This window comes from Ovis canadensis, chromosome 26 (genome assembly GCF_042477335.2).
Source record: "Ovis canadensis isolate MfBH-ARS-UI-01 breed Bighorn chromosome 26, ARS-UI_OviCan_v2, whole genome shotgun sequence".
Taxonomy (NCBI): Eukaryota; Metazoa; Chordata; class Mammalia; order Artiodactyla; family Bovidae; genus Ovis; species Ovis canadensis.
Window position 1 is genome coordinate 53,796,259 of NC_091270.1, and position 23,768 is coordinate 53,820,026.

The following is a 23,768-nucleotide window of genomic DNA, read 5'->3' on the forward strand; positions in this document are numbered from 1 at the left end:
TGAGAATTCCAGACCCCTCTCTTCACTTTGAGAGCCCTAGACCACTTTCTCCTCCTTGGGGACCCTGGACTTCTTATCAGTCTGCCTAGGAGTTGACGCTCTCATTTGTTGTAGTGGATTCTTTCATTTCAGGGAGCTTTTTTGGTGTTCTAATTGCTGCTTTGTTACTGATTTCTCTGCTTCTCGGACCTACGTATGGATTTTGTAGGTTTTCTCAATGTATTCGCTGCCCTCTAATTTTTAATGCTTTCGTCGTTAATCTGCTCTCACACAAGCCTTTCCTTTATGTGAGGAATTTGATTTTCAGATGGAGAGCCTCGTTTCCCTCAGCCTCAGTGGCTAATGGAAAGGTAGCTGCCATTTGTTGGGTGAGACAAAATTTTCCTAGCGTGAGACCCTCAGGGCCTTTATTGAAGAGGCCGTGAACAGGAGATGGGGGATGTTCCTGGACTGACCAGAAGTGATGCGGCTGAAGCTCCAGGGCTGTCCCCGCCCTCAGTGGGAATGACACCAGCGTGTACCCTGAGGAGACGTATGGACCGCTTCGGTCAGGTGCGCTGGGGCCGCCCGTGGGCCTGTGTGCTCCGGGACTCCACTGTTGCTATGGAGATGAGGCGGCTCATCACTCCAGCAGGTGCCTCCTCCCTTGCTGTCTGGGGGCCCCGGTCCCTGGAGGAACCTCACAGGGTCCACGAGCCGTTTCCCCTCCCATGAAGGCCCCGGGTGCCTCCACTCCCAGGACATCTTCAGCCTGGCCCAGAGCAGAGGGGGTGCACCCAGGAGAACTCGCTTCAGATTCAGTTCCCTTTGCCTAGTGGTGTGTTGGCTTAAACCGACCTCCCCCTCCTTTTGAAAAATCACCTCATTCTGCCTTCTTAGAGACTCTTCTTTCATTTGCTCTCCGGCTTCTCGGTTCCCTAGGCGTCCGGCTTACCCGTTGTTAAGCGCGTCTGTCTCGTCGTGTAGTTTGTTTGCAGTTACAAGTTGGCTCAACTTTTATTTTGACACCTTCCAGCTGGACTGAGAACCCTTCCCCATGTTGCTCTGAGCCTTCTCAGACTTTGCTGGTTATTTTTGTTTAATGTTCCCCTGTTTCCCTTCCTCCAACTCTTCTCTCATCCCTCCCAAGGCATTTATGACATTTAAACATAGTATCAGGGACACCTTTTACTTGAATTTCCTGCAGCACTTTAAAAAATCCTCTTCCTGCTTAGCACCGTTAAGATGTTTCTGGATATTTCTGGGTCTTTAGAAACCAGTGACTGTGGACTCTGGGACGGAGGTGGGGCTGCAGCGTAGGCTGTACTGGGTGGGCAGGGGACCAGCCCAGCCCTGCTGTGTATATGCTGTGCCAGGCTGCCGACTGGGGCCTCGATTTGGGAGGCCCTTTGTCTTCTTTGTGTTCCCGGAAGGAAAGCTTGCATAGCTCACCCAGCCCCGTCCCCCACCCAGCCTCTCCCCCACCTCTCCCTGGGCGGGCAATTCTCTGATCAGACTCCGATGTCATCCCCCAAAAGTTTCTGGTACACATGTTTGAGAAATGGTAATCTATATCATTCACCTTATTTCCATAAAGGTCTCTCCGGGGCCTAATAGAGGCTGTTTTTAACCTCATTTGAGCCACAGATTATGTAGAAACGTGTTCAAGAGAAGAAAACCGTCAGTTGGCAGTGGTCTCATTTGCTGTCCCGACATGGGCCCCAGGAGTGTGTGTCCCCGTGCCATGGTCGAGGGTCACTATTGACTCTCATGCCTCAGCGCCTCAGATCGTGGCATCCAGGAGTTGTGAGCCCTTCAGCGTGGGGTGCGGGAGGGGATAGGACCCACCAAGCCAAAGAAGGTTGCTTTCTGAAGCCCGATTCTGATGGGCCCTTGTCCCTGTCTGTTCCCCGTGTCTCCCTGGTGTCCTCGCCCACCACAGGGAGACACTGGAGCCTGGCAGGCTGTTTCATGCTTTTTCATTCGCACGGCACATGGTTAAAGCCTCAGTAGGCTTTCTTCTCATCCCCGATGTTCCTATAGAGCAGACTGGCTGAGACAAGAACTGTGATGTGATTCCCTTGCATTCGCACCTTCTCGGCCGGGAGAGCCCTTGCCCCAGTCCTCTCCACCTGCAGGGCGTCCACTCGCCTGTCTAGGCTCGGCCTGGATGCCGCCTTGACCTTGGTACCCGTCCCCATCGTCCATCAGAAAGCAGCCACATCCCCGCCACCCTCCTTTGCCTCATTAGACCTCTTCCTGCCGTTTCTGACCTGCCGTGCCTCCCCCTCTCAGCTGCCCATTCCTTGCTGTCAAGTCCCTGACGTGGGCAGGGTGACCAGTTGTCCCAGTTTGCTCTGAGGCATTTACTGGGTGGTGGGCTTTCAAAGCTAAACTCTGGAGAATCCCAGGAAACCTGGATGGTCCCTCTACAGACCCACACGTGGTTATTCTTACTCCAGTGAGAATTATGCATCGCACAGCAATGGGACTCAGTGTTTGTCCACTTGTCTTTCAGAGGATGCAGTCCAGAGAGACCTGCTTTGAAAGATAGGAAAGTTTGTAAAATTATCAGACAGATGGTGCTGGTGCTCCTCCCTGGGAGGCAGCGTGTGTTGCCCGCTGTGTAGATAGTTTTAATCATGCAGTCTCCAATCAGACGGAGACCTTCTCAAGGGCAGAAACGGCTTACTCGATTCTTAAGACTTCTTGTTTGCTGAATGAAGCAGGAAGCAGTGAATGAATGAATGGAGTGGGCCTGGACGTGGCCCTCAGAATAAATTCTGCTTTGCCTTTTCAGGAAGCCGGAGCCGGTGAATGAGAAGTGAAGGTCCAGTGTGTCTCTGTTTTATTCCTTGAAAACAGGAAGTCCTTTGATGGATTTTAAAATGCCAACAAAGATGTTGCTAGAAAAAACAAGGATGCTTTTTATTCAGGCTCAGTGGGTGACCCTCTCCTGATCCTTCCTGGGATGGATTTTTCCCCCGAGTGAGCATACTTTAAAGCACAGTTTTTCAGGCGCCTGATGCTGTGTGTGCTTTTATTCTGCCCTAGCCAAGGGAGTCCGAGGATTCTCTGGCAGGTTTGCAGAAGGAGTCTTTTATGTACAGAGAAGTTTGTCCCCCGTGGGTGATAGCTCAGTCTGCAGGGGCGGGGCTGGAAAGCTCTCAGTTTTGAAGCAGGAACAGCACCCCAGCCCCATTCCTGGTCTCTTGTCCGCTTCTCAGAGCCCCACATTCAGTCTGGTTTCAGAGTCAGATCTTCTCTTCCTTCTTCTGAGACGAGAGAGAATTTGCAGAGCCAAGGCTCTGAGCAGGTGAAGCCTGTGCCTCTTGCCTGGGTCAGTAGACTCTTCCCCGGTACTTCTTCCCTCTGGAATTCTCTCCTCCTCCTCCTCTCCACACCGCAATGCTGCACATCCCTCAGGGTGCCAGCCATTCCGGCCCGCAGGACGGTCATCCTTTCGGAATTCCGTGTACTTTTTCATCAGTGCCACGAGCTTCCTGATGATTTCATTTGAGCTCATCTATTTCTTAAGAAAGTTTGTGAGGGCAGGAACCATGTCTTCTCTGATCTTTCCAGCAACCCCAGGTAGGCAGCCCCTCCTCCTTGATGTCGTGATAAAAATCACTGGATAAATTGGCCTCTGCAGTTAGAGCTCAGAGACTCTGAAACTCTGATGTGGGTGATTGTCTAGTGGTTCAGGGAGGTTGCAACACAGAAATAAAGGAATGAAGCGGAAGGACAAGCAAGGTATCAGCATTTCCCAAAATATCATCCTGCCAGTAGAATTGTATAAAGAAGACTAAGAGCCGAAGAATAGATGCTTTTGAACTGTGGTGTTGGAGAAGACTCTCGAGAGTCCCTTGGATAGCAAGGAGATTCAACCAGTCAGTCCTAAAGGAAATCAGTCCTGAATATTCATTCGAAGGACTGATGCTGAAGCTGAAACTCCAATACTTCAGCCACCTAATGGGAAGAAATGACTCATTGGAAAAGACCCTGATGCTGGGAAAGATTGAAGGTGGGAGGAGAAGGGGGCAACAGAAAATGAGATGGTTGGATGGCATCACTGACTTGATGGACGTGAGTTTCAGCAAACACCTCGAGATAGTGATGGACAGGGAAGCCTGGTGTTGCTGCAGTTCATGGGGTAGCAAAAGAGTTGGACACGACTTAGCAGCTTAAACAGCAGCAAAGTAGAAACGTACCTTTAAGTTGCTTTCAGAAATCTGCTGAAATGCTGCAGAGACACTTATATATACCATCAGCCACAGAGTGGGCAGTGAGGAGCAGGAAGGGAGTCCACCCACTCGGGGAGGGTGCCGTCCAGCAGCAGCACTTCTGGCTTGTTGCCTCCCTCACTGCCATGACGCTGGGTGTCCCCAGGGTTTCTGGAGCCCCCCCAAAGAATAAATGTCTCTTAACCTTTGCTTGTTCAGTCTCTAAGACTATTTTGTGTTGCACACACAAGAAAAGGCAAGGACGAGGAGTCCAGTCTCGCCCTTGCTGGACTTCAGTGTTCTCATCTGTGCAATGGGCTCTGTCTTCCGTCCTTCATAGACTTCTTGTGACAGAGAAAGGGACAGCCCCAGCGCTCTTCTGGACATTGTATCCCTGCCCCAATAGGCCAGACCTGAGGCAGGTTGAGCCTGCAGCCTCTTGCATCTTGCATTTTCATTGACCAGATCTACATGTTTAAATTCCGTGGTTTTCTTGGTAAGAGAAATAGGAATACGGACGCTGGGACGAGCCAGCCAGAGTGTCCTGTCCCCTGCTCTGCTTTGCTGGCGGCTCATTCCTGAGGGACCCTTTTGCACTTTACAGACAGACATTTGTTTGGGCTTCGCCTGTCGTTGTGGACCTAGGACCAGACTTCCGTGTTTTGTTTTCCAGGGAGATGTCCATCCAACAGGACGGGAGGGTTCACCTCACTGTCGTTTACTTTGGAAAAGAAGAAATGGATGAGGTCAAAGAAATACTTGAGAACACTTCCAGGTGAGTCCGAGGTGGAGCTGTGGTCGGGAGTCTGTGACCTGAGCCTGGGAGGAGGTACCTGAGCTCGTACAGGCTGTTTTATGTCCTTACCGCTCCCAGCGGCCCGACCCAGGACAGTGACGGGCTGGCCTTGTGTGTGTTAGGGGATTGAGGGGTTGCTTCTGCGCCCTTCTTCCTGGGGACTGCACACCTCGCATGCATCCTCGTAGTGGGGCAGTGACTCGGACAGGCGGGCAACAACAGCCCAGAGTGGCCTGGGTGGGGGACAGGGCTTCTCTGACCCACCGTGTGAATGGCAGGTGTGAGGACTGCACTCGGCAGGGATGGAGTCGGGGAGCACGGCCATGTGGGGAGCTGCTTCTCAGCCCCGCTCTTCAGGGCTCCGTCTCATCTACTTCGCAGATGGGCTCACCCTCCGACTCTCTCATTCTGCGCTTTGAGATCAGAGAGGGGTGGGCAGTGATGACTGGGGCAGGCCCTAGAGTCTCAGAAGCTGTTGGACCAGCACCTGTGGACGGAGGCTTGTGGGTTTCTACCTCATTCATCAGTTACGTGGGGAGTAAGTGCACCAAAAAAACAACAGAGAGGGGTTTTTTCCCCTACCCAAATAAGCGAACAAACATATATTTAATGAGTACACATCGGTGACATTTCCTGCTTATGAGGAGGCTGGTGGTGCTGTCTGCTCACTCATCCTGGTTTGCAGCCGCAGGTGAATGACCAGGTGGGTGGTTTCTCTGTGCGTACATCTTGGAGGGTGGTCAGAGGTGCTGGGGGCGGAAGTCATCTGAGTAGGTTCACTGGTTTGAGTATAAACACGTCCCTCCGTTTTCAATCTCTGGTCAAAGCATAAGATGCTGAGACTAAGTGCGCTCTTTGTGTTTATTTTCAGGCTTTGTTACTAAGTTTGTATTACCGAGCACAAGATCAGAATGGTAGTAATTACTCAGACCTCTGAAGCAGTGCACTGGTCAGATTCTGTCCACACTGACTTTTGTAAATGAAGTTTTATTGGCTCGAAGGCCTGCTCACCTCTTTCTGTATCGTTTATGGCAGTTTTCATACTCAACTGCAGAGCTGAGTAGTTATGACAGAGACAGCGTAACTCACAAAGCTAAACTTTTTACTGTCTGGTCCTTTATAGAAAAAGTTTGCCAACCTCTGTTCTAAAGCAATAAGGAGTTAAAAGAGTTTAAAACTAGTACCAGTTTAAAGCCGTGGCGCCTGCCGAAGGGAGATCAAAGGGAATAAAATAATTGAATATCCTAAACGTAAATGAATTAGAAATCTCTCGACTCCAGCGCGTTGCAGTATCCTTTTCATCTCTACTTGGGAGTGAGGAGCGGGAGTTATTGGAATTCATGTCCTCTGCTGGTGGATAGGTTTTAACATCTCTGCAGGTAGGCACGGGAGGTGTGGATCTTTTTCACGCCTTCCAGATGATTCTGACATGCAGCCAGGATTGAGAACGATTGTCTAGGAAAGTGGAGGTCCCTCCAGGGCCTGCCTGAGCTACCTCCTTTAAGGGTATTTTAAGTAGAGGTCCAGGTGACTCTATAGCACAGTCAGGCTGGGTCTGGCATCTCCCAAGGACATCAGAAGACGATCAGACATTTGCTGATAGATACCTCAGGCCGACTTTAGACGAGTCTGATGGACAAATGGGAGGCCACTGAGGCCGTGTTACAGGAAATGCTCTGTCCAGTGGCCGGAGTGCCTGGGACTCTATCAAGGCAGTTTCTTCCATATCACATTACCTGGCGGGCTGAATTCACACTCAGAGGGTTGTGTGGTCAGCCAAGAATGAACAGAATCTGAACAAGGACAGTACAGTGATTCCCGGGGTAGGGATGGTTTGGGAAACTCCCAGAGACAAAGCTAGCCCTGAAGGGGACTTCATGCTGGAGCCTGAGCCAGTCTTTGAAGCAAGGCTGCAGAAACTTGCTGCCTCCCCGCTCTGATCACCGGTGATACTGCGGTGTTGATGCCACGGAGGCCGTGGGGCGTGTTCTGCCCCCTCCTGGGAGTTGCTTTAGGAATGCCCTTTCCTCTGCCGCCAGCCTGAGCTGGTTCCCCATGGCTGCTGCGTGCAACCCCATGGAGCAGATGGAGTTCCTCGTCACCCGCTGTACCCGCTCGGGTACCCAGTCTGGTCCCCAGGCCGGCTCTTACCTCTCCCGTCGTTTTGACAGCTCAGTGCCCCGCAGCCGCACGGGGGCGCAGTTCACCCTTCGTCCTCACTCGCCGTGTTCCCTTAGGTCTGGGTTCCCTCCACCCTCGTTCCTGCTTCCTCTGGAGCTCCCCCTGCCCTGTCCTGCCCTCTCAGCTCTGACCACCCTCTCCCTCAGCATCTCTCATACACGCTTCCTGGTGTGTGTTTCCACTGTCCTGGCTAGTCTATCTGCTGCTAGCGTGGTACCGCGTCTGGTGCTTCTGTGACTCCAGCCCTCAGCACAGGGCCTTACTCAGTTTTAAAATGTTCAGTGTTTGTCCTTTGGGAGAAGGACAATGCCCAGCGTGTAGTAAATTTGTACACAGTAATCTATGTAAAACACATAGAAGAAGCTTTACTTAACTCCTATTTTCATCATTCTCTTAAGATGCTAAAACTTTAATTAAAATGCATCTCATCTTTGAATAATATTAAACTGTTATTATTAAATATTAAATTAGTAAATGTTAGATCATTGTTATTATTAATAATTATTAAACCATTGTTATTAACATGAATGGTACCATTTAATGTTTGCACCAGCCCTGTAAGATAGAAGCTGTTATTAACCCCCCCGCCCTTTTTTTTTTTTTCTGCACGGCACGTGGGATCTTAGTTCCCAAACCTGTGCCTGCTGCAGTGGATCAATTGAGTGGATCCACTCAATCACTGGAACTCCCTGACCCCATTTCTTAGATGAAGAAGTGGAGGTTTAGAGAGGTTGGTACTCAGCCTGCCGCTCCTGATCCGGGGGACGGTCAGAACCTCATCTGTAACTTTCAGATTCCTAGTCTTAACATCCCAGCAGATTCTCACTCCAAAAAGCAATAGCTGTTCATTGAAAATAGTAAGATTTGAAAGCAGTTTCAATGAAATTTATTTCACTTGGCTATCAGCATTGTGACAAAACTATTCTAAATCTAGCTAATATATACGTATTTTAAGAATGTCTTGAAAAAGTCTAGCTCAGTGACTGGCGTGCAGCGTCTATGCTTACTCCGTCGAGCTTTCTATTTCCGTGGACAGCTGCATAGCAATGTTTTCCAAACTGCAGTTTGTGATTCATTAGAGGGCTGTAAAATTGATTTGATTTGAGTGGATTGTGTGCAGTGTTTAAAAAAAAAAACCAAGATAGAATAGGATAGAAGATTATCAAAATGTATCATGAGTAGTAAAGATTATTGTTTCATGAAACTTTAATTTCAGAGAGTGTGTGTGTAGAGGGGTTGCTGTGTGATGATGTATAATATATCCTTTTGTAAGGATAAGCGTTGTGGTCAAAATATTTAGAAGCACTGACATGGAGATCCCATTAGTTTGAGAGAGGATCCAGGCCTAAGATCTCAATAACCATTTTCTAGTCTCCCCTTGGGTTTCCTTGGTGGCTCAGTGGTAAAGAATCCACCTGCCAATGCAGGAGATGTAGGTTCAATTCCTGGGTTGAGAAAATCCCCTCGAGAAGGAAATTTCAATTCACTCCAGTATTCTTGCCTGGGAAATTCCATGGACAGAGGAGCCTGCAGGCTACAGTCTATGGGGTCACAAAAGAGTCAGGCTGAACTTAGTGACTAAAAAACAACAATAAAACAGCAACAAATTAGTTCTCAGTAGATTATTTTTATTCCACAGAGTTTTTCATACTTGTTGTTGTTCAGTTGCCATGTCGTGTCTGACTCTTTGTGACCCCATGGACTGCAGCAACCCAGGCTTTCCTGTCCTTCAGTATCTCCCAGAGTTTTCTCAAGTTCATGTCCATTGAATTGGTGATGCCATCCAACCATCTCATCCTCTGTTGCCCTCTTCTCCTTCTGCCTTCTATCTTTCCCAGCATCAGGGTCTTTTCAAATGAGTCAGCCGTTCGTATCAGGTGGCCAAAGTACTGGAGCTACAGCTTCAGCTTCAGTCCTTCCAAAGAGTATCCAGGGTTGATTTCCTGTAAGATTGACTGGTTGATCTCCTTGCAGTCCAGGGGACTCTTAAGAGTCTTCTCCAACACCATAGTTCAAAAGCATCAATTCTTTGGTGCTCTGCTTTCTTTACTGTCCAGCCCTCACATCTGTACATAGCCTTGACTATACGGACCTTTGTTGGCAAAGTGATGTCTTTGCTTTTTAGCACTACGCCTCAGCTAGTCTCAAATTACAGCCTAGCTCAGTGGTTCTCAAATATAAATGTACTTTAAATAACGTGGAGTGCTTTTTAAAATGCAGATTCCTGAGCTCCAGCCCCAGAAATTCTGAGTTGTTAGGTCTGAGATGAAGCCTCAGAATCAAGACTGAGTTCAGCTTGTGATGTTGATGTGAGTGGTCCATGGCCCGTATGGGGAGTTCTAGCCTAGGGGACCCACTCCCACTCCACTATTCTTGCCTGGAGAATCCCATGGACGGAGGAGCCTGGAGGGCTACATTCCATGGGGTTGCAAAGAGTTGGACATGACTGAGCAACTAACTCACACATACATAGCCTGGGGACATTTGTCTGGAGCTGTATGTTAGAAAGTTTTTAAAAACCGTACTGGTAGATGGATTTGCATGAGTTTTAATTTACTGAGTGGCGTCTTTGTCCAACCGTGAGGACAAGAAGGCAGCTTTCAGAAGGACAGTCTGGGATGGAAGCACTGGAGCCAAGACCCTGCCTGCAGCCGTGTGCCCGAGAGGGTTTCGTGTGTGCTGTCAGGAACCAGTCTTTGTTGCCGTGGTGTTGTCTGCATTTCATGCCCCTTTGAAGGGACTTGTTTGATGTGTATCTTCAGGAGCAATTTATTAGAATATCCCTAAAGAAAACTGGGGAGAAAGTTGTCTGAAATTTGAGCGTAATTGTTACTGTAATATTCTTCATAAACAAGGAGGTTTCATTTTATCTATTTACTTTTTAGTATTTATTTGTCTGTGTCAGATCTTGCTGCACGTGGGCTCTTCATTGCGGCGTGCAGGCTTCTGTCTAGTTTGGAGGTGGGGGCTTAGCTGCCCTGCGGCATGTGCGGGATCTTAGTTCTCTGACCAGGGATCAAGTCCCGTATCCCCTGTGTTGGAAGGCAGATTCTTGATCGCTGGACCACCAGGGAAGTCCCAGCAAGGACTTTTTTAGATAAGAGTCTCATCTGCTAAAATGAAAAACGCTACAAGGTGAATGCCTTTCTAGAAGATAAAGAGTTCTGGACACTGGGAAGTGCCTCACAAGTGAAGGGAGCTTCTCAGGCCTGTGGCCATCTCACCCAGCATCTACCAGAGAAGGGACTAAGCGCCACTCTGCTTGGTGACCACTTCTTTGCACAGATGTGACTGTTAGGCGTTCCAAGTTGTTCTTTGGGGGATTTGAGCATGGCATATAGATTGTAGTATCGTGATAGTGTTAAATTTCTTGAGTGTAAGTGCATCACTATTTTGTTATAAAGGAAAGTATCTTGGTCCTTATTTTTGAAAGTGAAGTTGCCATGATGCCTGTAACCTCAAATGGTTCAGAGGAAGGAAATACAGCCAAATTTTAACACTGGATGAATCTGGGTGGATGGTATATAGGTACTTTAGTATGCTTACAACCTTCCTAATGGTTTAAATTTTTCCAAGTAAAAATTAGAGAAATATGCTATGAAAAAAATTAAATGAAATTCAGCTCATGCAATGGAATATAATGCAACAGGTTTTTTTTTAAGGCTGTATCAGTGAAATGGTGAAATAAAGACCTTGCAAAATTCTCCTCTGTAAAAGTAATGAGAAAATTCATAAAAATCATCAGAATCACCTTTTGTAAGACTATGGAAATTAAAGCTTGGAACAGACTAGAAAGTGCTTCTCTATATCACTGAATCTCGGTGTGAACAGGGAGCTTTGGGAACTTTAACTTGCCCCTTTTCCACCCCTCCCCCCACCTTCAGCTTGTCAATAACCTTGACGGTCAGCAGCCCATAGGAGTCACAGCTTGGCAGACACTGGGAGCCAGTATATGGCTGGAGCTCCTTGAGAGCATTATTCTCAGAGAATTGTCATTAGTTGACCTGCCTGGGGATTTCCTTGGGAGATCCTCCTCACAAGCCTGTCTTCATTTGACCCGACTCAGAGCCCTCACAGTGGAACCTTTTATCCAGAGATGTTTGTCAGAAAACAGTTACAGGCAGTCTTTAACATTGCGGCTTCCTGAAGTGGTAGAAAAGAGCGGGGGCGAAAAACAGACTAACCAAAAAGCTCAGGAGGTGAGTCTGAGCAGTGCGACCTCCAAAGGGGCTGGGAAAGCTCCAGCACCTTCCTGGGGATCCAGAGGCTGTGCTCATACCTAGGAAAGACCTGAGCAGGCCCTTACTTTGACCCCTGACTGACCTTGAGATTCTTCAGGAAGTAATGGCTCAGGTAAGTTGTCCCCTGCTGGGCTGTTGTGTGTTGATGGCATGCCCCCCTTCCCCCCCCCCCCCGTTCATAAAGTCCCCACCATTCGCAGAGTCCCCTGGCAAAGACTGGGAGACTTGGTTTCAGGCATTTAAGGAAACCCTTGACTAATCACTATCTTACCACTAAGGGGTCACACACAAGAGTACAGTTTACAGAACTAGTTCAGGAAAGTCACTAAACAAACAACAACAGCAAATGGCAACGATGCCTGCGACAGGTGGAGAGCCTCATTTCCAGGGCTGCCATATTACATTATTGAAATGTTTCGCTTTACACACAAAAAATATGAGGCATGCAGAGAAATAAGAAAGTACGGCTCACGTGCAGGGAACGAAATCTGTCGTTAGAAATTGTTCCTGGGGAAGCCCAGGCTAAGCCCAGGTGTCATCCTTAATAGCCAAAGACACGAAGTCAGCTGTATTAAATATGTTCAAGGAATGAAAAGAAACCACGTTTAAAGAAGTAAAGAAAAATACAAGAGCCTTGTCTCACCAAATAAGGCGAGATCAGTTAAAACAAGAACCAAATAGAAAGTCTTGAGTTGAAAAGTACAATATTTAAAATAAAAACTTCATTCTGGGGCCTCAAGATCCGGTCTGAACAGGCAGAAGAAAGAATCAGTGAACTTTAGTCAATTGATACGATACAGTTTGAGAAACAAAAATACAACAGAATAAAGTAACTGAGTAAACCTCAGAGACCTGTAGGATACCGTCAAGCATGCCAGCATAGACATACTGGGAGATATCCGATCCAGAAAGAGGAGAGACGTAGAGGCAGGAAGAAATATCTGAAGAAATAATGGCCCCAGACTCCCTGTATTTGATGAAAACATTAAACTACACATCCAAGAGGCTCAAAAACTCCAAACAGGAAAACTCTTAAGAAATGCAACAAATAGTCGAAAGACAAAGAGTAAAAGAATCTGTGTTACTGAGTCCAAACTTGTATAGCCCACCACGTTGTAGGCCAGTAAATTGAGAGATGCTGTGTTGGGGCAAGGAATAGTGGCTTTATTTTCAAAGCCAGTGGGTGGTGGACTAATGTCCCAAAGAACCATCTTCCTCCAGTTAGGATTCAAGTTCCTTTTTTACTGAAAGGGGAGGGGATGTGGTTGGTTGTTGCAAAACCTCTTGGTGTTGGAATCCTTTGTTCTTGCAGCTGTTCAGGTAGGCCAGGTCAGAAACTTTCAACAAGACAAGTTGGTTCTTATTTAACCAACTGATTCTTTCTTCCAATATGGAGTTAGATTTGTTCTCCTCTATTTACATAAGCAGCAGCAGTGAAGCAACTCAACAGGTCCAAGGAATCCTTTATAAGATAGAAAGTGGGATGGCATATTCAAAGTGCTGAGAGTAAAGTTCTATCAATCAAGAATTCTATATTTAGCAAAACAATCCATCAAAAATAAAGGAGAAATTAAGACATCCTCAGTTGAACAGGAACTGAGAGAGTTTGTCACTGGTAAATAAGAAATAATGAAAGGAGTATTTGTGGCTGATGGGAGAAGACACTAGACATAAACTCAAATCCATACAAAGAAATACAGAGTGCCAGAAAAGTAACTATGTAGGGAAATAGAAGACACAGTAAAAACGTATTTTTTGTGTGTAGCTTTTTTCCTATCTCATTTAATAGATAACTGCATAAAGCAGTAATAATACATCTGTACTGATAATGGCACAACTGATTTTTATGTTAATTTGTTTCCCGCAACGTTACTAAACTCATTTATTAGTTCTTAATGGGTTTTTGGTGAAGTCATTAGGGTCTTCCATATATAGTATCATGTCATCTGCAAATAGTGAGTTTCATTTCTTTCTTTCCAAGATGGATGTATTTTATTTCATTTTCTTGCTTAATTACTTTGCTAGGACTTCCAATACTGTGCTGTATAAAAGTGGCAAGAATGGACCTCTTGTCTTGTTCCTGACCTTTGAGGAAAGGCTGTTACATTTTTACTGTTGATTATGATGTTAGTGGGCTATCCTGGTGGCTCAGACGGTAAAGAATCTGCCTGCAGTGTGGGAGACCTGAAGAATCTGCCTGCAGTGTGGGAGACCTGAGTTCGATCTCTGGTTTGGGAAGATCCCCTGGAGAAAGGAGTGGCTACCCATTCCAGTATTCTTGGCAGGAGAACTCTATGGACAGAGGAGCTATAGTCCGTGAGGTCCAAAGAGTCGGATGCGACTGAGTGACTTTGAGAGAGAACGATGATGTTAGCTGTGGACTTATAGAATGTGGCCTTTATTATGTTTAGGTACATTCCTTCTATTCCTAATTTGTTGAGCGTTTCTATCATAAAAGGGTGTTTGAATTTTTTCTGCATCTATTGAAATGATAATAAAATTTTTATTTTTCATTCTGTTAATGTGGAGTATCACATTTTATTAATTTGCAGATGTTGAACCATCCTTGCATCTTAGGGATAGATCTCTCTTGATCATGGTGTGTGATCCTTTTAATGAACTTGTGAATTCAATTTGCTAGTATTTTGTTGAAAATTTTGCATTATGTTCAGGGATGTTGGCTTGTAGCTTTCCTTTCTTGTTGTGTTTTTGTTTGACTTTGGTATCAGGGAAACTTGGCCTCATAACTTTGGCAATGTTCTCCCTTCAATATTTTGGAAGCATTTGAGAAGGAGTCACATTAATTCTTTAAATATTCAGTAGAATTCATCTGTAAAGTCAGCCACCCCTGGGTTTTTATTTGGGGAGATTTTTGACTACTGATTCAGTCTCCTTGTTCATTATTTGTCTGTTCAGATTTTCTATTACTTCATGATTCAGTCTTGATAAGATGTATGTTTCTAGGAACTAATCAATTTCTGTTATCTAATTTGTTGGTATGTAATTGTTCACAGTTGTCTCATGATATTTAGTATTTCTGTGGTATCAGCTGTAATGTCCCCTTTTTGTTTATAATTTTGTTGATTTCAGTCATTTCTGTTATTTTTCAAGATAATAAGCTGAAGGTTTGTCAATTTTGTTTATCTTTTCAAAAGAAACTTGCTAAAGCAACTGCATAAGCAGGCTTGTATATAAACTCAGAAACTAGAGAACTCTAAATTGTTTTAAATGCCTGCTATGGAAAACGAGCTAGGAATATGCTTAGCTTTAAATTATTTACTATATTCATATCCCTTTAGTAAGTAGAAGTCATAAGCAATGTCAGTATTCAGGGATGTTAGATTTAAATTTTTAAGTTATACATTAAATATATATTTCTGTGTAAATTTTTAAATGTGCTTTTTTTTTTTTTAAATGAAGAGCTTTTGTGGGAAGTGTCACATTAAGATAATTTCCTTGCAGCGGTCAGAAGATATTGATATTAGAGTAGATCACATTAGACAGCAAGATCTTCTATCATTTTTAAGCCAGCAGTTCTAGGAAATGCAAGTCAATTAGAGAAATTAAATCTCCGTTGAAACAGTAGCTTCCTCAGGTCATTTTAACCTCTGTCAGCAAGACTATGCCTAACTTGGAGGAGACCCCATGCATCAGACTTATATTAAGAGAAAGGAATTGAAGGAGAAGCTCAAGAATTTTGTCAGTCAATAATTACAGTTCAAGAAGAAAAGAGAAGAAATAATTATAAGTAATCCTGGGGCCATCTGGAACTGCAGACTTTGATTCATACAAAGAAATTACATAGTAAAAAATGTGATGCTGTGAAAAACCCCGTTTCTTACAAGGCAGTAACTCTTGTCGTTTCTGTGTTCAGTTGCTTAGCCGTGTCCGACTCCTCGCAATGTCAAGGACTCTAGCCTACCAGGCTTCCTCTTGTCCATAGAATTTTTCAGGCAAGAATACTGGAGTGGGTTGCCATGCTCTTCTCCAGGGGATCTTCCCGACCCAGGGATCAAACTTGCATCTCTTGCGTCTCCTGCATGGGCAGGCAGATTCTTTACCACCAGCGCCACCTGAGAAGCCCTTGTTACTCTGGACATGCCGCTAGATACTACATTTCTTTGTATGGATAAGTGAAATATTTCAAACCAAATTACATGTTATTTTCCGCAGTGCTCTTTTTTTTTTTTTTACTGACATATTTGTGATCTTCTGTAAAGCTTGGGTTTGTGCCTGAGAAAGAGTTGACTGGGGCGTCTTCCTGATTGGGGAGGGAGACCCACCCCAGAGGACGAGGTGGTGTCCTGGGGCAGCGCCTCCCACAGGCCCTGGGTCTGAGTCCATGGACTCATCTCCTGACTCATCCAGTGTTTACGGAGGTGCTCTGTGTCCCGTGGGCACTGTTTACTGCAAGCGCTGATAACCCCTGACGATAGAGGTAAGGACAGCCCCTGTCCTGCAGGGTTTAGAGGACAGGCCTGGGGGGTCAAGTGCACAGGGCGAAAGATAAGGCACTGGGTCCCGGAGGATGGAGGACGGACTGGCCCTGACGCCTGGGGGCCCAGAGAGGACACCTCATCCCACGGGAGGGTGGGAGGGGATGCCGCTCGACAGGGACCACGAGGATCGGGGGGGATCTTCTCTGGAGTCCGTGGAGGAAGTGGATCCCCGGGGAGGAGACCGCGGAGCTGACGCAGGAGGTCCCTGCATGCCCGTCCTCTGGCGGAGAGGGTGGGGATGGACAGAGCTCAGCACGGCCCCCCGCCTGTGCGCCTCTGCATCTGGGCTGCGGCCTGTGGTCATGCTGTGCACGTCCCCACACCCACGGCCCACTGCAGCAAGTCGGTGTTCCGTATTGAACACGCCCTTGCTTTTGCACAGCCTCTTTGTACACGGTCCCCGCGCCACCAGCAGGAGCTGGTGCCCACTCCAGTATTCTTGGGCTTCCTTGGTGGCTCAGCAGTAAAGAATCCACCTGCAGTGTGGGAGACCTGGGTTCGATCCCTGGGTGGGGAAGATCCCCTGGAGAAGGGAACGGCTACCCACTCCAGTATTCTGGTCTGGAGAATTCCATGGACTGTAGAGTCCATGGGGTTACCAAGAGTTGGACACGACTGAGCAACTTTTTCACTTTCACTTCAGACCAGGGTTTGGGGAACCAGGGGACGGAACAGATGAGACTGACCTCTGTGTGGGGCACGTGTGCCCCCCCAGCCCCCAGCACCCCAGACCTGCAGCTCTTGCTCAGTCATCTCCCTGCCGCTCGCTCAGCCCCCAGGCGGCTTATCCTCCCCACTGTCAGTTCAGTAAGAAGGTGAAAGTGCTAGTCGCTCAGTCGTGTCCGACTCTTTGTGACCCCACGGACTGAGGCTACCAGGCTCCTTCGTCCATGGGATTTTCCAGGCAAGAGTCCTGGAGTGGGTTGCCACTGCCTCCTCCAGGAGATCTTCCTGACCCAGGGATGGAACCCGGGTCTCCCGCATTGTAGGCAGACGCATTACCGTCTGAGCCACCAAATATACATAATTTATTTATTTTTGGCTGCGCTGGGTCTTCCGTGCTGTGAGGCCTTGTCTCCAGCTGTGGCGAGCGGGGCTACTCTTTGCTGTGTTGCTCGGGCTTCTCGCGGCGGGGCCCCCTCTTGCTGCGGTGCCTTCTCTCGCGGGGGTGCCTTCTCTCATTGGGGTGCCTTCTCTCATTGGGGTGCCTTCTCTCCTCAGCGGTGCCCTCTCTCGCAGCGGGGCCTCCTCTCGCGGCGGGGCCTCCTCTCGTTGCAGGGCACAGGCTCAGTAGTCGTGGTGCACGGCCTTAGCTTCTCTGTGGCATGTGGGACCCTCCTGGATGAGGGCTTGAACGCGAGTCTCCCGCGTTGGCAGGCAGATTCTTTACCCTGCGCCACCAGGGAAGCGCTGGTAGTTGAGTGTCTAACACTGCCGGTATTATTTTGACTATTCCCCGTGACTCGACTTTGTGTGAATGTGTGACATTCCACATAGTAAGTAGCAAGTACGCTATCTGTGTGAATATTTGGAATGTCAGCACCGATAAACTGTAGGCTATTTGGGACGAAAATCCTGCGTGTCTTTTAACGCAATTCAGGGACCTGCCTTCCTCTACTCTTGGCAGAAGTTACTTGCTGTTGTTCAAATAGGAAGCATTTTTTCTATTTGAAACCTCTAATGACAGACTTTGGGAAGCCTCTGGGAGGAGGCACCTGAGTCATGGGTCAGATACATCTGAACCGGGATTTGACGCTTCAGCAGGGCAGCCCTGCCTGCCCTGGAAATCAGCTGACGGACGTCCCCGTGGGCTGGGCGGGCCCCACAGAGTGTGGACTGTGAGACTGTCCAGAGCAGAGATCTGCTGCAGCTGAGAGGAAGCCGGGCCCCCGGGCGGGGAACGCAGCCTGGGAGGCTGGCTCAGACGAACAGGTGGAGAGTCAGGCATCTCTTAAGGGTAGAACCGTCCTGGAAAGTGACCAGGTAGGGCAGGGGGAGGTAGGCTGCAGAAACCTCCGGGGGGGTGGGAGGATGGTGAAGGGCCACATGTCAGCTGGACGTCTTCTCTGGGGACAAGGAGGCCACGCCATTCCTTTTGGGGGAAGCCTTGGGACGCAACCTCAAGGCGCACCTCAGGAAATAGGATCCGGGGCCACCTGCCCGGGTAGAAGAGTCGAGACGGAGTTCCGAAAGAGGAGCGTTCCCCTCACGTAGAGCAGGTGCTGGGCTGACTCACCAGCAGTAGAATCTGAGCCTGCAAAGGGCCCGAGCGCATCCATGAGGCTTGGCAGCGAGAAGTGGACTGCCCCGGGTAACGCGGGGCAGGGCTGGACTGGAGTCGTTTGTCCGTGGACACATTTAGTCCCCAGCACCTGCCGAGCACCCAGTGGGGCTGCGTGGCTCCAGAGACGGCCCAGGGCTCCTGACTCACCCTCCAGTGCTCCACCAGGCACCGGGCCTCCTGCCTTGTCTGGCCTTGGACTCAGACAGGGTTGGGCCCAGGTTTCCAGGATAAAACGCAGCCAAGCTCACGCCCAGGTCTAAAGGGAGGTGGCCGTTAGGAAGGGGCAGCAGAACTAGCTCCGCTGATTCAACTGCGCGTGTAAAGCTCATGCCTCTGCATTCGTGTTGGCCTTCACCCGAGACAGTCACAGACATCAGACAGTGGGTGTGGGTTGTTGCAGGGCCTTCCCTGGTGGCTCAGATGGTAAAGAATCGGCCTGCAATGTGGGAGACTCAGGTTCGATCCCTGGGTCGGGAAGACCCCCTGGAGAAGGGCATGGCAACCCACTCCAGTATTCTTGCCTGGAGAATCCCATGGACAGAGGAGCCTGTTGGGCTACAGTCCACGGGGTCGCAAGAGTTGGACACGATTTAGTGACTCAACCACCACCACACGGGTTTTTGAACTTCTTTTGAGGCATCGAGATTAGAGAGAACTTGGGGGGTGGGATAGGCTGGGTTGAGGGAGGGCTCAGAGCCAGGGGCGAGGAAGCCATCGGGCAGGAGAGGTGTGCGCAGCCAGCAGGAGGGGGTGCTGGCTGGACACTAGCCCTGCACAGGCGGACTCGGGCGCTCCTTGGGACCAGAGTGGGTCTCTGGTTCTCTCTGGGAGAAGACAGCCCCTGTCCCACTCGGTACTGGATGAATTCCTAGAACGTTTGTTCAAGACATGCCCCATTTCAGAAGGTTCTGGGCAGGAACAGCCAAGTGAAGAAACACCTGGACTCCATTACCCAGCCCTGTGCTGGTAACAGACTGGTTGATGCTTACCCAGTGCTTTATGCTCTTGGCCATGCCTGCCTCACGGATAACTCTGAGCAGTTAAGGAAGGTGTCGTTATTCCCGTTTTGCAGATGAGGCAACCGAGGCTCCAGGAGATTGATGGGCTTGCTTAGATCACAGCCTTGATGCACAGGAGAGCCAGGCCCCAGACGCCCCAACCTTCTGAATCCCGGCGTCATGTCCTTGGCATGTTCGGCTGCTTCACCTGTGGGTGGGAAAGGGGGTCCAGGTGTGAGTGTCTGGGGATAGACCCAGACCATCCTGCTGGGCTCCTGGACTTCAGTACTGATGAGGAACTGCTTGGTGGGGCCATTGGAGCGTGGCTGTATTTCCTTGGCCAATGGTTTCATTGGCTCCAGGGCCACGGGGTTGTCCCAGGTCCTGTTGCCTGGTCTTCACAGGCTCGTGTTCTCTCCCTCACATTAGCCATGACAGTTGTTTTCAATATGGGAAGAAACAAGAAATAAATTGGTACTTATACTGGCTCAGACGGTAAAGAATCTTCCTGCAACGCAGGAGACCTGTGTTCCATCCCTGGGTTGCAAACATCCCCTGGAAAAGGGACAAGCTACCCACTCCAGTATTCTTGCCTGGAGAATTCCATGGACAGAGGAGCCTGGTGGGCTACAGTCCACAGGGTCGCAAGGAGTTGAACATGACTGAGCATCGAAACACATCAAAACTTCACTAGATATTTTCATGCCCTTAATCCCAGTGCCCTCGGGTCTCAGAGGACATGTGGTAAGATGTTGTGGGCCTTGGCTGTGCATTTTCCAGGGAGTTCTGTCCTGCGAGCCTGGGCCCCTGAGTGACGTGTCTGGTCTCCCCTTTCAGAGCCGCCAACTTCAGGAACTTCACCTTCATCCAGCTGAGCGGGGAGTTCTCTCGGGGGAAGGGGCTGGACGTGGGCGCCCGCTCCTGGAAGGGCAGCAACGTGCTGCTCTTCTTCTGTGACGTGGACATCTACTTCACCTCCGAGTTCCTCAACACCTGCAGGCTGAACACGCAGCCAGGTGGGCTCCCCTCCCGGGCACCCTTCTTGGCACAGCTCGCTCTGACCACCAGCTCCCACGTCAGCCTTCAGCCCCCCGGTGACGGAGACAGGGGAGCCGTCTCACCGATTCCTCCTTTGGTATTGCACTGGGGCCTGTCGGCCACTGTAGCTCTGGGCTGTCAGTCCCAAAGGCGTGTTCATAACCCCTTTTCTGTTCTCTCCTGGGAGGTCAGCTTCAGGGGACAACCAGGAGCAAGTGGGGTGGGGAGGATGTGGCCTGACACCACAGAGGGGGGCGTGCCCCCAGGGCAGGAGGGGCCCCGAGCAGAAAGAACCCACGACCCAAAAACTGTTCTCAAAGCCTGGAGCTCAGTGGCAAAGCCGACACTCAGCTGCTCACCACTGGAATGGCTGTGTCAGTTGTTAAAAAACCTGAGATGCTTTTGTGTCAGTGGATAAAGAGCAGCCACCCTGGGCTCCCTCAGTCTGTTCCTGCTGCCTGAGGTCACCCTGGCCGACTGCCCTGAGAGCCAGTAGTTAAAGGGTTAAGATCTGGCAGGGCAGGGGGCACTGAGACCCTCGTTCACACCCATTCCCTCTGGTGGTGTCCCATGCTGGAACCACTGGCCGTCAGCCCTTGGAGCATCACCCCTGTCCTGGGAAGTCAGGAATCCAAGTCTGTCCATCTGGTCTACCTGCTGCAGTTCTAAGATCTGTCAGGGTCTAGTGAAGAGAAGCAGGGACATGCATGCAGACACCAGAGGTGTGTCCAAGGGGTGAATATAAATGGTTAAGCCTAATAGCTTTATCTGTCCCTTTAAGTGAGTGTTTGTTTTCTGATCTGCAGGGAAGAAGGTGTTTTATCCCGTCCTTTTCAGTCAGTACAATCCTGGCATAATATACGGCCATCACGATGCAGTCCCCGCCTTGGAGCAGCAGCTGGTGAGTGCTCCCCTTGGGGCCTGGGTGGGGGGTGCTCTGTTTCATGTCTGTTGTCCCCAGGGGCACCTGGCCACGAGTGGAGGTGAGTGGAAATCTGGGGGTTGCTTCCTTAAGTGATTTGTAAGTTTGGCAGATTTTCTGGCCTTTGCTCCAGCACCTCATCCATTAAAAAGTACTTGCAGTATTTAAAAGTGGGAAGTAAATAGGAGCAGTACCTTACAGAAAGGTAGTTTCATACCTTTATAGCTTTCTTCTGGCATTTTTGAAACCAGTATCATTATATTATGGACGAAGCACATTTTCCCTTTATTATTGCAGAGCGCTACGAGGTAAGAAAGCTGAGGTTCAGGCTCTGATTGGACAGGTAGAAAATGGAAGTTAGGAAAAGGTGGCTGACCCCCCGGGGACACAGTGAGTTAGGGACGCGGGGCAGGTCACCGCTCCCGCTTACCGTTCCATTAGCATCGGAAGTGTCACCGGCCAGGTGGCTTTCACAGGAGTGTGGGAGGGACTCTGTGCTGAGATCCTGGTGCACAGGTGAGGGGTAGACACAGCACCGAGGCGCTCCTTAAGCTGAGATGTCTCCGTTGGTCCTTTCAGCAGAGAAACCGCGTAGGTTTCAGGAAGATGGGTGAAGGCAGCAGAGGGTCCCTGTGCCCCTGGGTTGTTGTCACCTGGCTACCATCGTCTGCAGGGACCAGGGTGCTTGTCTAAAGCCGATGCTGGCTTAGGCTGTGGGTGGGGGCCACTGCCTTGGAGGCCCCATCTCTTGTGGAAAGGTAAAGCCACACTCTGTCACCTCTCACGGTGGAGAACAGAAGCCTCCCTGTGACCCTGAGGAGTGCTGGAGTCCCCAGTGCTTTCCTACAGCGTGAAAGGAAGCTGATTTCATTGAACACGTGTTCTAAGAAATTCTTCTGGAGGGCCGATTCTGTGCTGAAGCTTCCAGATGTAGGAAGACCTGTTGTCTCCCATACCCTCTCCCCCATCATCCCGGGTCCCCTTCCTGTTCTTCTGTGGCAGCTGATACAAAATGACCTTTTCTGGAAAGTTCCAGCTTGGGCTACTCCAGGCTGGACAAGGGTGATTCTGCACCCTGTCCCAGTTGGAGCCTGACCATCGTCCTCTCTTCCCCCAGGGAAGTTTGAGTATCGCAGCTTCTTTGTCTGACTCTGCGTGCTGTGTGTATACGCAGGTGCTTCGCACATCAACACTGGAAGAGTTCTTCATTCCCCAAGAACCAATGTTTACCTACTTAGGGGTGCTACCGCCCCTGTTGAGACAGAGAAATTTCACATTTCCTTTCCATAGAGTTCTTAGCTTCTCATAGGGCTCCAGTGGAATCAAATTCCAGGTTTATTTTCTTTCAACCATTCAGAGTAAAAGTTCCTCTGAGTTTAAACAAAGTACTGCTTTGCATTTGACGAATGGGTTTCATGGTTCAGCTTCAAATCAAGGCCTTACTTGCTTGTAGGGAATTCATTTCATTGAACGGTTAAAAGTTTCATCCTTTTGTTGCCGTTCCTGTAGGGAAGCCAGAGGTTCTGGTCAGACCAGTTTCTCGGATCCTCAGAGTGCGTGGTCAAGTCAGAAGCAGAACTCAGATTGCTGTGTCCACAGCTCTGAGGCCTCTGAGCTCTCCTGCATCCTTGAACACTCACCTCCAAGTCCACCTGAGACCTTCACTCTTTCTCCTAGACTCAGCCTGGGTCGCACAGCCAGCTAGAGCTCAGGTCAATACCGGGATTCACTTACCTAGTGTGGTGGAAACAGTTTTGCTGGAGATCTAGGTGAGAACAGAAATAGAAGGGAAATGTCAGAGAACATCCAACCCCAAGAGTTAACTCGGTGGAAAGTGGACGTGTGGGTGCAGAGAGGGGCTAAAATAAAAGGTCGTGATTGGAGGTGGGCGAATTAGGAAAGACTTCCTGCCAGGGGTTCATTTTGGCTTGAAACATCCAACACATTCATATTAATAAGGTCTCGAGAGCCTCTGCTGGAACACGTCAGTATCGAGGGGAAGGCAAAGCTCAGATGCAGAACTCGGCTGTGACAGGTGACGGCCACGTCTAGACAAGAGGCAGGCTTTGCCAGCAGCCCTGCCGATGTGACTTGGGTACCAGTTATCACTTCTGGCTGTTGGCCTGTGACATTGGATGACATTTGATAACATTTGCCTGCAGACAAAGGTGAGAAACCAAATTTAAGGGGACTTCTTTTGTGTTCGGGTTACTTCTTTCTGTACATTTGAGTACAGTTAGTAATCAGCATTAAGTGAAATCATGGGATTTCGTACTGTTGTTTGACCTATTGAGTTTTAAACCTGAGATAGGCCTTGCTGATGCTTTAGTGTAGAAACAGCCTTCCAAGAAAGGAATAACCCTAATTTAAATAATTGCTACTTTCAGACATCCCCTTTCCTGGTTTGAGCCTTATCAGTTCCTGCTGAGGCCCCCGGCAAGAAGCTGTCAGAAATCCTCTCTCCTTATGCTCCAGTCTCTCTGTCACCTTAGGCCAGAGATACGATTCCAAAACACAGATTAATTCTATTAAAAAAAAAAAAATCTTTGAGGACTTCGCTGATGTTCCAGTGGTTAAGATTCTGCGCTTCCAATGCAGGGGACATGG

The 23,768-nt window shown here is 48.9% G+C and overlaps 1 protein-coding gene across 26 annotated transcripts in view; it reads left to right on the top strand.

Annotated features, from left to right (window-relative positions):
* CSGALNACT1 (chondroitin sulfate N-acetylgalactosaminyltransferase 1) overlaps nucleotides 1-23,768 on the top strand; it is a 340,608-nt gene that overhangs the window by 308,591 nt on the left and 8,249 nt on the right. For all 26 annotated transcript variants that reach the window (XM_069572748.1, XM_069572763.1, XM_069572746.1 and 23 more), the window contains 3 exons: nucleotides 4,876-4,977; nucleotides 20,039-20,217; nucleotides 21,046-21,140. In XM_069572748.1, the coding sequence (XP_069428849.1) occupies nucleotides 4,876-4,977; nucleotides 20,039-20,217; nucleotides 21,046-21,140 (376 nt within the window). The remainder of the gene's footprint in view (nucleotides 1-4,875; nucleotides 4,978-20,038; nucleotides 20,218-21,045; nucleotides 21,141-23,768) is intronic.